The sequence below is a fragment of the Rhinolophus sinicus genome, linkage group LG13 (assembly GCF_036562045.2).
Source record: "Rhinolophus sinicus isolate RSC01 linkage group LG13, ASM3656204v1, whole genome shotgun sequence".
Lineage (NCBI taxonomy): Eukaryota > Metazoa > Chordata > Mammalia > Chiroptera > Rhinolophidae > Rhinolophus > Rhinolophus sinicus.
This window is the reverse complement of record NC_133762.1, coordinates 53333722-53349578: the sequence shown is the minus strand read 5'-3', so window position 1 is coordinate 53349578 and position 15857 is coordinate 53333722. Positions and strand designations below refer to the sequence as shown.

The 15857-nt window shown below is 39.8% G+C and overlaps 1 protein-coding gene across 8 annotated transcripts in view; it reads left to right on the top strand.

Moving 5' to 3' along the window:
* The window catches only part of KIF16B (kinesin family member 16B), a 293589-nt gene that overhangs the window by 192693 nt on the left and 85039 nt on the right, over positions 1-15857 (top strand). For 5 of the 8 annotated variants that reach the window (XR_002136070.2, XM_019714654.2, XM_019714650.2 and 2 more), the window contains 3 exons: positions 388-540; positions 2420-2516; positions 3237-3287. Coding sequence is in view for 7 of the 8 variants with exons in the window: in XM_019714654.2 (XP_019570213.2) it covers positions 388-540; positions 2420-2516; positions 3237-3287 (301 nt within the window). In the remaining variant the exon portion in view is untranslated. Of the gene's footprint in view, positions 1-387; positions 541-2419; positions 2517-3236; positions 3288-4629; positions 11599-15857 lie in introns of those variants that run through there. The other 3 variants (XM_074318293.1, XM_019714648.2, XM_019714649.2) reach the window with 3 other exon arrangements.

The window sequence follows — 15857 nt, the reverse complement described above, 5'->3', positions numbered from 1 at the left end:
TAGATCTCTTTTGTCAAACAGAAATATTTAGTGGGATCCTGATATATAGTAAACAACTGCTTTATTGAAGCCGGGGTAGGGGGCTCAGTGTCCTGCACATCTGCCTCTGAGAATTTGCTTGGAACACAGTGGGAATATCTTTGACATTGATTATAAAATTCGTCAACTTTTGGATGCCTATAGCACTTGTTCTGAACCCCTTTTGTGGCCTATTATCACCTTATATGTTGCCGTGTAGTTTTGTGATACCTTTTTTTGTTATAAGGTAAAGCTGTTTGCAGAGTTTGTGTCTGAATCCCCAGTGATTTCTAAAACAATGTCCCAACCAGTGACGATACTCAGGAAATACTGTTAATGGATGAACTCATGTAATTCCCATCTCTGTAGGTTGGAACATGAAATCCAGCAGTTGAAGCAAAAGATCTGTGAGGTTGATGGTGTTCAAAAAGGGTATCGTGGGACCTTGGAGGGGAAGGCTGCTTCTTCCAGCTTGTCATCCAGTGATGAAAAATCTCACCTGGTTCCTCTCATGGATGCCAGGTACTGGACATTAAACTGATGCCATGCCTACATTTCTGTTGTGATTTAATGAGTCACTACCTCGTATTGGCCATTTTGCATGTGGAGGGATCTTTCAAAGGCAACAAGTAATCTGTGTCCTTGAGATGTGCTTTGTCTCCATCTACCTCTGTGGCCAGTGGTGGGTTGAAGTATCATTTCAAGGGAACAAGAGACCTCAGAACTGGCCAGCTAAATCCAAGGAATGCTGGTACAAGGAGTTTGATAGGAAGGTAAACTTGAAAGATCCAGAGAAACCAGCTCATGCAGAAAGGAGTGATGCGTGGCCAAGTTGAGAGGAACAAAGAAGTAGAGTTAGTTGAATTGTACCAGGAAAGAAGGACCTTGTGCTGACAGTTACTATAATTTATAGAAGTCACTGATTACAAATAGATGCTGTCTATTACAAAATTGTACCAGTTATTCAAAATGATCACAAATAACATAACTATATATCTGATGTTACTATAGTAAAATGATTTTCAATTTGGGTGGCATTGTCATTTGCTCTGTGGCTTAGAGCTCCCAGATAAATTGATTCAGTCATTTTTTGTCTATAAGAAACTTAATTATTTTTCTCAATCCCATCTATGTCATGGGGACATTTCAAATTGGGTATTCCTGAGCCCTGGGTATTAGGAGATATATATTTGGATATCAAAATGTAGTTGGAATAACATGAGCCTCTGTAGCCCTTTAAATCTAGTTCTGCATGTTCCACAAGGCTAATTTAAAATTTAAAATTTAAAATTTAAAAGCCTGGTGAGGTAATTCATTTGTAAGTGGACTTTGCTCAAATTCAGTTCCACATGATTTTATTTTCAATACTGAAAGGTAAATAGTGCACTTTGTTACCCTAACTCCATTCTTCTGGGCTATTTTACCTAAAATATTAATCTCTTTAACATTTCAGACAATCGTTTTGCTGTGGTCAGTAGTACAAAAATATTTATAGGACTATGCATATGTTTAGAAAGGTGAAACCAGGTTTTATTTTAGTGTGGTAAGATGTAAATATGCAAAACAGTTCATTTTAATTAATTAATCTAATCAATGCCTGTAGACCTATGGGAGGGAGAGTTGGGAGCTGAGTAAGACTTCCATCTTGGCAGTCTGAGCTACTAGAAAGATTTTAGATGGAAATAAAATTCTGTAGTCTCCTTGGTTCCTCTGGTGGCTGGTTGTATTTCATATAATTTCACCTACATTCTAGGGGGCTTGAAATATTCAGTTGATAACTGCCTGAAAAGTCCACTGTTTCTGGTTTCCACTGTTTTGGTGCTGTGCCAGGCATTTTGGAAGGTAGAGACCTTTAAAATGTAGTCTCTCCTGGCCAGGTACAGGTAACCCAGTTGGAGAGACAAGACAGAACAGGAACAATGCTCGACATTGTTCCCTTTGAATAGTGAAGATTCGTCAAGATTATGTTCACTTCTTTTTTACTTTGAATCCTCTTAAATGACTTTGTGTTTTGAACAATAACTATCAGTTTTTTTGTGTGTGAATAAACTGAAGGTCATAGAGCGTTCAAAAACCAGTGTCTATGATTCTGCCCTGCCTTGTAGCAGGGATTCCGCTAAGGAAATCCAGGAGAGAGTTGGATGGGTTCACTTAGTCTCCCTTCCATTCTCAAGATTCTGTTATCCATCCAGTTCTCTCTCACTTGGGGAAAACACAGATAGTGAACACATGGTACTAGATTTCTTAGAAAGTAGAAAAATGCTTTAAGGTCTTGTGTTGTTATTATGTTTGGCATTTAAAATGAGAAAGTTCCCTGTTATGAAGGGCATAATAAAAAAATGATCTCAAATGTCTCGTGTGGTTAGAAGTGTTGAAGTACACCAATCTCCATTGTTTCCAGGGTCAGTGCTTACATTGAAGAAGAAGTCCAAAGACGTCTTCAGGATTTGCATCGTGTGATTGGCAAGGATAGCAGTACATCTACAGATACAATGAAGGTGAGCGGGAGAAGCCAAGTAATGCTGTCATTCATTTTCAGATAGCCTTTCAATAAGTTATTAGTGGTGATGATAGGCTCTTTTATTACTGTTCGTCAGTGAGAAAGTTGAGATGCAAATGTCCTAAAAAAATTAAATATTGCTTGGGTGGAGCCTAACTGTTCACGAATAGTATCAGTTCAAGAGTAACTTTGTTTTCAAGTTTTAAACTTATGGGGAAAATTCTTAAATGAATATAAAGTTTCCTAAAATGCTTCATTTACTTTGTTTGATTTATAAAAATCTACATGTAACATTTTCCTATTTTATCCCAAAACACAACCAATTTCCATTAAGTATTTAATTTGCTTCATAAATTTTCCCAAGTAGAAATACAGTTTTACCTTTGAGAAGATAGTACTTGTCACGAGTTGATTTTTATCAAAATAAAAATATTTCATTTCTGTCCAGCCAATGTAAGAAGTATCCTAAGGAAATCTTGCTTTTAATATTTTTCTTAGAATTTTAAGATTCAGAATAAATGGTTCAGTTCTCCTACAGGCAGATGGGTCGATAGAGTCATGTTTACCTTGGAATATAATTTCTGTAGGGGGCTTGTCATTGAAATAAGTACGTTTCTTTAGAATTTTTTCCCATAAATATTTCTAACCAAGTCGATTTTCTTGCTTTATGAACACACTATAATTTAATATAGAGGTTTTTCTAAAATTTTCTTTTCAGAATAATGAGAAACTTCACAATGGCACCATTCAACGTAAGCTAAAATATGAGGTAGGTAATGATTTTTCAGATTGATAGGGTCGCCTTAAATTATGGCATGCTCATATAATTAAATTTTCTTAATGTTTAGTTGCATAATTGGGATTTTAACGTTCCAGTGAGATTAATGGCTAATAAGGAAGGCAAGCTCTTATATGGACTTAAAAACGGAATCCTGCAGGTTGGAAACTGCTTTGACTTTATTTGAATGGCATGTAGCTGTGGTGGAGGGGCTTTGCCCGGTTTTTCATTCGTAACAGTATCCTTTTCCTTGGTCTGCATTTAAAAGGCAGAATTATATAATCAGAATCAGATATGTGGTTTGGAAATGAAACAGAGTACTTCTCAATGTTTTAAAAACCCTGCTCATTTTACAGACTGAGTTGGCAGTAGTACAAAGGAAATGGTTCTTGGTTATTTCTCTGGTGGATTGTCAAACCAAGGTTTATTTGGGCATACAATTTGTAAGGGTTTGCTTGTATTTTTCTCCACTGAGAGACTTGTCCTTCCCATATATTCTTAAATTAAAAAAAACAAAAAAACCCAAAACTACTAGGTGGTATAAATTTTACAGATGGTGTTCGTAAGTCCCTGACCAGAGAGCGAGAGGTTGAAAGGGTAGGGGTTCCACAATAGGCTTCCCTGACTTTGGCCACTACCATGCCCTCCTTCCAGTCATTCAGTAATGACATTATGTGCTCTGGACATCCATCTCTTTAGCCAAAACCTCGTGAAGAGCAGGACACATTGCCTTTCATTTCTTTTTATCCACAGTGCCTGGCCTTTCATGGTGCTGGTTTGTAGATATGGTAACAGCAATCTCACCGGGCAGATACAATTAAGAATTTCCCTAAAACAAACCAAGAGATGAGAGAAACATGATGTTGGTTGCAGTATTTGTCAGTTTCTTTTGGCCTTGCTTTCTGTCTGATTTTAGTTAAGTATCCCCTGATTTCTTTTATATTGTGGACATGGATTCTTATATGGTCATGGACTCTTTCACAACTAAATTTGACCTTTTGAAAACTGACCCCAAGGTCTTAGGGTTTATTTTAGAGTAAATTAAATATTAGACCAAGAAATGGATACTGTGGATCAATTCCATACAAAGTATTTCTGTAACAATACTCGGCAATTTGTAATATATCTAATATGGAAATTGATGTTCTATGTGTGAATTCTATCATATATTTTTAAATCATGTATCAATCAATAAGAATAGCTTAGGCTTTTGATTTAACCTCCGAATCAATCCACACAATGAAACCAATGACTGCAAGAATCTTCATGTGCAAAAGAATCGCAAAAGCTGTTACCACATCCCCATTTCAACTGTTTTTGACATCTTGAACAGAAAGGGTGTCTTGTCCCACTGCTGCCCAGAGATGTCACCGACACTTCCAGCAGACAGGAGGTGGATCAGAATGATTCCATGACACGGAGCATCTCAGGCCCTACAACTTTCTCCTCAGCATCACGAGAGAGAACCCAGCAGCACAGGGGTCAGCCCTCAGCACACGAGGTGCTACAGAACAGTGATTGCAAATATAGTCGTCCTGAGTATATGGGTGGTTTTCAGCCAAGATGTTTCAATCTGTCTGAAACCTTTTTTCTTAATGAAAGCAACACTGGCAATGCAGAATATTTTCAGGGTAAGTCAGAAAATTACAGTGAGCTGATGACTCATAAAGATGAACACAGCTTTGGAATCCAGTCCAGCTGGACTTTGCTTCAACATATGTCCCAAGGAGTGTCTGTCAGCAGGGGAAACAAACAGACCAGACAAAGTGAGTTACTCTGCTGTGTTCTCTCTGAAACTGTGTGTAGTGAGGAGAGTATGCTCTCCTCCAAGTTTTATAGTGAGCAGCACACTGAGAAAGAGTTAGCTGCTAAAAACATGAGCTCTCCAGAGTCACTGATTACTAGGACAGAAGGAAACAGTAGATTGGGATACTTTTACCACAGGTTTTCAGACCTTTATACAGATACCAGCAGTCACCTGCTACAGGCTGGCACAAAGGTGCTCAGCCAAGCCAGGCACGTGGGGAGCCTGTGGGACCCCAGTGGGCTCACTTCCCACATAACAACGTTCATCAGAAGACTGCCGATTGTGAAACACTTATCCCCGGACGTGCGCTTGAAGTCATACTGGGTGTCATCAGAATCGCATTCCTGTCCTGCAGAACATCAGGTTGGCAGCAGCAGCAGCGAGGAGGCAGCAGCCATTCGGCCAGCAGAGAGCACATTGCCTTACAGAGCACTAGGCCCTGTGGCTGGAGAGGGACCGCGTTCATCGCCAAGCTCAGTTGTCTGCCTGGAGTATGAAGATGCCAGAAGCAGCTCTGCATTTAAGCAGACCCTTTTGCAATTCCCGGATCAAATGCTGAAACTCCAGGGGTGCCCTCTAAAAGACTTCCTTGAGCATGTGGCTTGTTCTGTACCAGAACTTTTGGGTGGCATGCACAAAGTCAGAGGCGTTTACTGGCTTGCTGTTGCTAACTGCGCAGAACCTGACCCCCAGCCAGCGTGTTTGCTCCTGCTTCCTTCCACTTTATATGCCTTGGTTCTGTCAGATGACCACCTGGGCTCCGTGGGTGTTTTTCATGCTCTGTCTCTCTCTGCACTACGGGAGATTCAAATTGGCTTTGGCGGGCAGCACATTCGATTCCTGAGCTCTGCAGAGAGCCTCCTCCTCACTGTATTTTGTTACAACAAAGACCTCTGTCAACAGATATGCCGTGACCTCCTGGGTGTCCTGATGCCCGACTCTGATGCTGCTGCCTGCACTGGTCATCCTTTGCTCCAGTGTGATCTGGTTCAGCTTTCTCTTGATTGGAAAGCAGAAGTCCCTGATTTGGTTTTGCCGAATGGAGTTCGGTTGTCATCCAAATTCCAGAATACCTTGGTTGACATGATTTACTTTGTTCATGGCAATTTGGAAGTCAATATCCCTTCCCTGTCGGAGGTTCAGTTATTGCTCTACACGACGGTCAGAGTTGAAGGTGACTCTGGCCAAGGCCCCTGCCAGTCACTGGTCCTTCTGAACACCCACATTGCCCTTGTGAGTGAAGATCGAGTTTTCTATCCACACTCTCGGTATCTAAACACGCCTCCTCCACGAACACGATTCGATGTGATCAAATGCCGTGCTTTAAGTGAATTCAGGTGCATCGTTGTTCCAGAGAAGAAAACATTAGCAACAGTCGAGCTTGTCTTCTCACAAAAACTCAGACTTCCATCAAATTTAAGAAACAGTCTGTCTGAGTACTCTCACGAAGCCCAGAATGTCCAGGTGTTCACCAGCCCGTTGTGTCTGCAGGGCAGTCAGAATGTGGCGCCTGAGGTCTGGAAACTGACTCTCAACTCTCAGGACGAGGCTCTGTGGCTAATCTCACATTTGACGAGGCTCTAGGGAGGAGACTTGTGAAAATACTCTGCATATTTTTTGAGAGCTTTAATAAAATGAACATTATGAATGCAATCAAGGACTATGAATATCTCATTGTAGCTAATTGATTTGAAACTGGAAAAATGCAGACCTCTAAAACTGAAGATGCAAATATTTTAAATATCTATAATAAAATGAAAATAGGTGATGAGTACTGAAAAGAAAAATGCTTCATTTTCTTGAACCCCAGCCTTGTAAATTTGGGTCCTCCTCATTACTTGTGAGTCATTAAAGAATGTTTTGTTGTGTTTAGCTTCATGCCGACTTACAGTATGATGGCTTGCAGGCTGTCTGTGCCTGCCGTATGCTGGCGGACTTTAATTTGTGCTGCCTACAAAAGTGCCTGGTCTGGCAGTGAGCTTCCTCGACGTCCTCTCTTACCCATGATGAGGAGAGCTCTGTAGCAGTGCGAGGCAGTGATACATCAGGCTTTCCTAAGGGGGTTTCAAATGCCCTCCCCTCACTATAATGGGTGGAATGAAGATGCCACATGCCCTGCAATGGCTTCTTCTCAGTTAATTGCCCTTCCCTTCCTCCTTTCAGACTTCTTGACTATTCCTTTCCAACCCTGTGATTTCAGCTCCTTACTTGTTTATCTTTGACTACCTTCCCCCTATGCCACATGCCCCTGCATACCAATTCTTTTTCTGAGCTCTTGTATTTCTATCCTAGAAAGGTTCTTCATCTCATCTTACTTTTTCTAACAACTTCTTTATGCTGTCTTATCAGATATAGTGTCGCCTCCGAAGGCTCTCAGCACCTTTCCCTGTCGGTCCTCACTCTTGCCTCTCACCCTACCCGTCACTCATAACCTCTGACCAAGGTCTTCTGCTGGCCTGAGCCAGTCAGTGTGCTAGCCTCCCTTCTGAGATGAGTTCATGCCCATGTCCGCCTCAGGTAGGTCTTTTCTTGTCATGATGTACCATCCAGTTGTTAGTTGCCCTCTGTCTCTGTCAGAGGCTTAAAACTGGCTTCTTCAGACTGTCTCTCTCCTCTGATTGACTCTTTCCTTTGGATCCACGTCTGTTCAGCATTCTAATAAGGAATCAAGTTTCATCTGTTGTGTTTATGTTTTATTTTGCCTGACCCTGGGTTGCTCTGCCAATGTGCTCCTGTTTCTTGGGTATGTGTGTTCTACTAAATTCCAGAGTCTTAGCAGGAAGGAGGCACACATCTTTATCACTCCATCTACTCTCCCTCCCCTTCCAGCCAGGATCATGCCGAGCTCAGGGTAGCTATTCACCAAATTATGTTTTCAGTTGAGCAAGTCAGAGATTCCATTAAGCCATTCATTTTCCCCCTGGCATGGGGGGCTCATTTTCTGTTCTGGTCAGATCTTCAGACAGTGGGCAACATAGATGTCATAGCTTCCTCTTCATTTCTACTCCTAATCGAAGATAGGGGCAGTGTCAAAGCTTAACCCACACGGAAACTTACCATCTCCCTTTGGTCAAGAAGTGCAGCTCTTTTCTTTCCCTTGTCAGAGCGAACAACAAGCTACTTGTTCTATATTTTCCTCTACCCACGTTCTGGGGAAGTGAATAGGAAAAGGTAAGAAATTGGAGAGTGTGTGAGAATCCACACATTAGTGGTTGCGGCCTTGTTTGCAGTGGCTTAAGTGGAGGCTTTTTGTCTTTTTGAGGTAATAGAATTCAAATGTTTTTAGGTGGAGCCTGCTTTTGCCACTTCCACTTTCGCCCCCCCTCCATGCACATGCACACATGTACACACCTATTGCCTTATACGTGAAGGCTTTTGAGTCTCTGATGAGGACATCATTGACATTGTTTAGTTTGTCATATTCTTGGCTACTAGATCTTCGACCAGGGAAAAATTTCAAAAGTGAACCCTGAAAGTCTTCTAATATCAGAATATTTCACCTAATTTATTTTCATATTTTTCACTTTTTTTAGCTAATATATTTCACATTACCTTTTTGAAAAAATTGCCCCATTGAGTATTTTCTCATATGTCCTTGATAAGAACAGAATTAATGATCATGACGAACAGAGGGAGTGGAATTTAAGGTGCCAGCACAGGGATGCTGCTTTTGGAAAGCATACAATACATAACTAGTACAAAATTTTAACAAAGAGTGATAAATATTAAACAGACTTGCTTGTTCTTACAGGTAAAAAGCTGTAAGTCTACTGTGTGATAAATTATGGTCTTTAGTATTGTTCATACGTGGAGCATGCAGCACATATGAGCATTGCATAAAAACCAAATTATCCGTTATAACTTCTCAGTTCTGTTTTATGATGCAAGTAGGCCGCAGTGAGGATTACATTCGGAGCTCACCACATAAAAGAAGCAGCCTCCAGCAGTCAAATTTTACATGTCACTTCTCTTACCTAAGCACACTTTTTACCTGGAGATCAAATATGGTTCCCGATACGATAATTCGATTTATCATCCATGAAGTGAGAATTAAGATTGTGGTAATGTCTGTAGAAGTCAGTGGAGTAGTGTTGGTGCCATTACCCACTGTGGCTTCCATTCTAGCGGCCTCCCTCTGGCTCCACTGGCTCATTCTTCAGGAGTTCTGAATCCTCAGTGCTACTATACAGGAGCGGGTATGAGAGTCTCAACAACCAGCGTAATGGAACCTCTCAGTTATAATGAGTTTCTACATAAAAAGAAAAAAAAAAAAAAAAGATTCATCCATCATAGGGCTTGTTAATGTATTCTACACAAAACTTCTTTGCATTCTTTTGAAACAGTGATTTGATCTGAATTTAATTAAAATCCATTTTGCTCACAGATGCCTGTTTTGCAGACTTGTGGTTGGTAGGGTGAATTTATTTAGGCTTTGTTGAAGACCATGTCAAAATAGTTGGTCTCCCTGTTCTCATTACTTAAAAATTGCATGTGCACCCTTCGGAGAGAATACTTACACCTTCCAACAGTAGTAATTAGGTCATTTTTATTTACATTCTGTTTTCTAGATGATTTAAAGTTTTGAATGGTAAATAGATTACAGCACTTTTATTAATGCTTCTGTAGTGGTCTTACTGGATAGACCAGTTTCTAATGAGGTCATTTTGTTAATTTACTTACATAGCCTCCAGTATGCATCTTACACAATTCTGCTTCATTCCTTAATATATCTTTTGTAACAGATGTTATATCAGTCAGCTGTTGCCAAATAACAACTAACCCCCAAAATTTCAATGATACACAAAAAAGAAACAAAACTTTTTTCTCACTGATGGTTGACATATAGGTTGAGGTGGCTCTGCTGTAGGCTACAGGTCATCTGCAATCAATGCATCATGTCTGCTAACATCACATTGGCCAACACACGTTGCACAACTAAGTCCAAAGTCAAGGAGCTATAAAGTCTACTCCATCCACCATGAAGTCATGGCATGACTAAGACTGTATACTACTACTACTACAAGGGAGAGAAGAATTGGGACCAATAATTCAATCTACCACAGATGTATTATGTCAGGGTTCCTAAGGCTGTTGAAGGTAAAATTCAGATAAAACTTGTAGGACTTCTCCCTAACAGAAATATTCAGTCATAGAAAGGACATATGTCATAGGTCATTTAAACTTACTTAGTTCACTTTCCTTTTTAGTTCAGTCTTTGTTTGATATGCCCATGGATGGACTGATCACTGTCTGCCTCTGAAGCAGTTTATTCATTGGGAACTGTTCCCATTGTTAGACCATTCTTTCCATAACTTTCCTTATTGTGATCCCCATCTGCAGAGTATCCTTCTATAACAGACTGGAACACGTATGTTCCACAATCTGTATTATAGCACAACCCTTCAAAGAGGACAGTTATCTCTCTTACCTCTTCTGATTTTTCTTCTTTACCTCCAGCACCCTTCGGTCTCTATGTTGTTTCTTACACAACAGTTTCCAAACCACCACCATCTAATTTCTTGTTAAGGAGGAACTCATATAATTTTGTAAAGCCGCCTTAATAAAGAATGGGACTGAATAATCCACTTGGCGTGAAGTAAAGAGATTCATTGCAAATCAGTCCTTCTGCCTTTTCTTTTAAATATCTGGTTAAAATGTTTTGTTGCTGAAGATGTAGTGGATTATAGTAATAACAATCCCAACTACTGTCTGTATTGTGTTTTTCAGTGTACAATGTTCTTTCCTATGCATTGTTCCTTGGGGACCCACAGTGATCCTCCCGGGATTGTGGAATTGTTATCATCAATCTCCATTTCATATTTGGAAATTTAACTCAGAAAGGATCATTTGATTGACAATTGGAACTCAAACCCAGAACTTCATATTCCAGAGCATACATTCTTTCCTCATTGTCAAGGTCATCTCCTAGTCACAAGTTATTTTTGAGATTAGCGTATTTTTTTAATTAAGTTTTTAAAATAGGAATGACTATGCTAGGAATTAATATTTGGAGGAACTATTAAATTGATTATTTTCTGACTTGCAATTTTTATCTTGAAATTTCTAGACATTAAAAATTATTTCTCTCTTTATAAGTTTTTCCTCCCCATAGAATTGTCTTACAGGAAGTTTCTTTGTGGGGCAGCCGGGTGGCTCAGGTGGTTAGAGCACTGTGCTCCTAATACCGAGGTCACCAGTTTGATTCCCACATGGACCAGGGAGCTGTGCCCTCTATAGCTAGATTGAGAACAATGGCTCGACTGGGAGATGGGCTGCCATGGGCTGCCATGAGCAAGTGAGCATCCGGCAGCCAGCGAGAGATGCTGTGAGTTGCCGTGAGCGGCCGGGTGGTGGCCGGCGACCGACTGGCTCAGCTGGGTAGAGCACAATGCTCATAATACCAACATGGGCCAGGGAGCCGTGTCCTCCACAACTAGACTGAGAACAACGGCTTGAGCTGGTGATGGAAGGGGGAAGGGAAATAGAAAAAAAAAATCTTTGCAATCCATTGTTTCCTTATACGAATCTCAGCCTTTTTTTTTTTCTTTTTTTTCCCCCTCTTCTCTGCATTTTTAATTCCTATGGACAAAAAGCCTGGGTACAGTCATAGCATGAATATAGTACAATGATCTAGTATGCTCAGTGTTGTTCTTTTAGCTGGAAGGTTAAATAATATGCTCTACAGAAACCTGATAAAGAACACCACCCTCACCCACCACCACCATGCCTCCACACAGAGGCACACTTTCGTTTCTTCTAGGCCTTAGAATTCAACACGTTTGGAACTAAAACTAGGGCTCAGCAAAAATCGGTCACTGAAGATAAGTGGTACTTTTCATGGTTAAAGACTCTGTAGAACTAGAAGGGAGAACACATGGTTTCCCCTCCTGGTGGTCCCAAACTGTCTATAGTCATGTTTGGCAAGGAGAGCCACTTAGCAACTTGCCATGTTCTCAATGAGTCACTTTAGACCCATTCGTCTTTTTAAATGTACCCACTTAGTGACGAGTTACCTGAAAATGATGATCATTAAAGGGACCAGTCTTTGGTGATCTAGAGACAAATGGCAACGTTTTTAATAGTTCCAAGTTGAAACATTCATCAGATATCCAGTATTTCCAAACCTTGAAACAATGTTGATCAACTCAGATCTATATGGATGAAATACTTTATTCTGGTAAGAATCATGGATTGCAAATGTTAGCCAAACTTCGTGGATTTACCCAAAGGCACTAGGGTAAATAAGATATTCCACAGGTACCTATGTCCAAGATGGTGTCGTTTTCTGGGTAATTTATACATAAAGTTATATATCAAAATTAAAGATATACTCATTTGAAAACCCTATTTCTGTTTCCTGATATGACTGTTCTAAACTCACTCTGAAATGAGATAAGGTTAGTATTATTTCTTCGTGTCAAGCTGCTGTTAAGTCCTCACCTTGATAAGGATGGTCAGGGTGTGCATATAGCATGTGTGGCCACATGTCTTAGCAGAATCCAATTCAGTTGTATGCACTAAGCCTCTAGGAGAGCTCAGCATTAGCATAAGTTCCCTTCTGGGCACAGGCAGACTTCACCTGCTGGAGATGAATATAAACATGGCTGTTTACCATAGTCATAATTTACACCTGCTCACACAAGTTACCTTTATTCCCTGTTTCTTATAACATGGCTCATATTTGAGAATGTAACAGATCCTTACCATCTCTGCCCCACACCCAGGTTTTCAAACTGCTGGGGCATAGTAGATGCTCGATACATAATAGCTCTAATTAGAGCTATCACTGTAGTGCGTGTGGTTGAAAACAGGAGGGATTCGAAATATGAGCTCTGCCGGGAACAGAGACAGGAAAATTCATAATTTTGTTAAATCTGATAAAAACTGAGGTTTGCCCGTGTTTCACAAGCAAAGCTTGGATATTTGACTCTAGGAGATCAGACAATTGTCCTTAGGTCTGACCTTGTCACGATGAAAGCGTACACTGAATTCAGCCATCTGGTATGTAATTAGAGCATTCAGGGGAAACATTGATGACCCCCTGTTCCGTGCCCTCTGCACTGCCGACAGTTATCTGAGGGGATGTTAAAGCCATGTCCTATTAATGTCTTTTATCTGCCCTTTTTGACTGAGATAGCCTGCGTAAGGAGAGAAGATTAATTAATCTGAGAATTTAAAATGTAGTCTGTGTTCTACCTGCTGCTTTTGGCTGAGGACTCAACTATGATGTTTCCCCAACACCATTGAAAAATAGAGTATTTGTTGACATAGGACATTATTTCATTAAAGCTATCAGTAAAACATTTTTTATCGTATTTTAAAAGGTGATATTTGTATGTACAGAAATGCAATGCAAGTTACTAATTATGTGCTTTTCCTTGACCTTTTACTTCTAAATAGAGCCACTCCACGGTGCATTTAAAGTACCTTGGAATGTCCTACGTATTTACTCATGCCAGGTCGGCTGTAAGACATGCTTCTGAATATACGGCCTTTCATGTTTCTTTACCTCCTGATGATGTCATAAGCTTCCCTTCCAAGTCTAAGAATCTTTGCTACATGTAGAGAAACTGTGACTGATTGTAAAATTATTACATAGAAGTTTAAAAGCTCTCATAAATAATGGGATATAATATGATATAACACATACTTGCCTGGTATAAAATTCAAAATATAGCTATTTTTAAATTAAAAAAAAATAAATTTAGGATACGGTTATATTAGTTTTCCTTCCTGCCCAACATAGTTTAGGAAAATGTCAGGAACCTTTCACACTGTATCCTGAGACGTCTATGTTTCTCATGAAATTGACTTCAAAAGTAATTTCTAAAATTGACATTGCAGCAGTGCTTTGATGGAAACACAGACTCTTTTGATTTTTCTTCTATCTGTTTATACTTATGCTCAAATTTATTTTTAAGTTATTTATGCAGTTTTTAATTTCTTTACCCTTAATATTTACTTCGAAATCTATGAAATTGAAGTGAACTGTGGCCACCAATGATAACAGCAGACTCTAACACTATTTCTAGTCCCCAACATGTAAGATAACAAAGAGAAATATCCTTTTTCTCAGCAAAGGATTCTGTTACACTTCACTGTCCAATCCTGATTGAGGCAGGGCTCTCGTATCCCATCTAGAACCATTTCTTGAGCTACACAGGCAGGTGCTGGCATATAAAGGGCTGTCCTGGGTTTAGATGAGCTGTATAAATATTATAAGATCCAGTTCCTCCCAGATAACTGGTCCTGGCTTAATTCATATACCTAGTCAAGTTATCAAAGGCAAGGATTTTTTGAAAATCTTTAAGTGGTCTATAGGCCTGAGCTTCAAACAACTTTCTTTTTATTAGGAATTGGTTTCACAATTATACGTTCTTAGAAATAGAGAACTTTCCAGTTTTAAAGGGCCTATATAGTAACCAGACCATCAGTTACAGTCTTATCTCAACTTGAAAGTTGACTTATAAAAACAGAAAGTTAAGGTAGCATTTGCTAACTTTAGAATGTATTCCATCTCCAGTGGAAAAACAAAATCTTTATTCAAAACTTAATGCAATTGAAAAAACCTAAAGGTTTTAGAAATTCCAGATATTTTGTAAAAGTTACTTTGTTTTTCCAGGACCTGGTCCTCTGCATGGCACATAGTTGGTGCTCAATAAAAGACACCAGTTTGTTTGTATATTCTAGGGGTGCCTATAAGAAAGGCATTTAGAAAGTTAAAGTTAAGTCTCCATTTTTTTGCTAACTACTTATTACCTGGGCGGTTTTGACTGTAGTTCTCCCTCAGTAAAATTCAGGACATTTAGACACTAGTGTACAAGGCATGATAAAAAAAAAAATACAGTGAATGTTTAAAAAAAATTGACTATAGTAGAAGACACATTGCCATTAATGCCCCTCAAAATATTCCCTTTGCTTCGAACACACTTATCCCATCATTCTTGCCACTTGCTGAAGCAGTTCTGGAAGTCCTCTTTCGTGAGTGTCTTTTGTTCTGCTGTCATGGCTGCTTTGATGTCCTGAATCGATTCCAAATGTTTACTTTTCATGGTCATTTTGACTTTGGGGAAGAGCCATAAGTCACACAGTGTCAGATCTGGTGAATAAGATGGATGAGGACACACCATAATCCTTTTATTTGACAGAAATTGCCGTACCGGAAGTGACGTATGACACGGAGCTTTTCCGTTGTGATCACAAAATATGGTGAAGGCTGCTGCCGAGTGCTATCCAACAGAAAGGTAGGAATCATCAATACAGGAAGTAGTGTGTTGAACCTTAGAAACAGTGTGTGACAAGTTTCAGCTTGTTCGGTGCAGTCAGTCGGGTGTGAGCTATGGTTGAGAGACGGTGTGTTTAAAAATGTGCCGTAAATCATCTTCTATCATGACAATGCTCCGTGTCACCTATCACTTCTGGTATACGGCAATTTCTGTCAAATGAAAAATTATGGTGTGTCCTCGTTCACCTTATTCACAGGATCTGGCACCTTGCGACTTCTGGCTCTTCCCCAAAGTCAAAATGATTTAGGACATCAAAGCATCCGTGACAGCACAGCTAAAGACACTCACAAAAGAGGACTTCCAGAGCTGCTTCAGAAAGTGGCAAGAACAATAGGATAAATGTGTTTGAAGCAAGGGGAAGTATTTTGAGGAGGATTAATGGGAATGTCTTTTACTGTAATCAGTTTTTTCATTTAAACAGTCACCGTGTTGTTTGATAACACCTCGTATGTATTTGTAGTTCTTCTC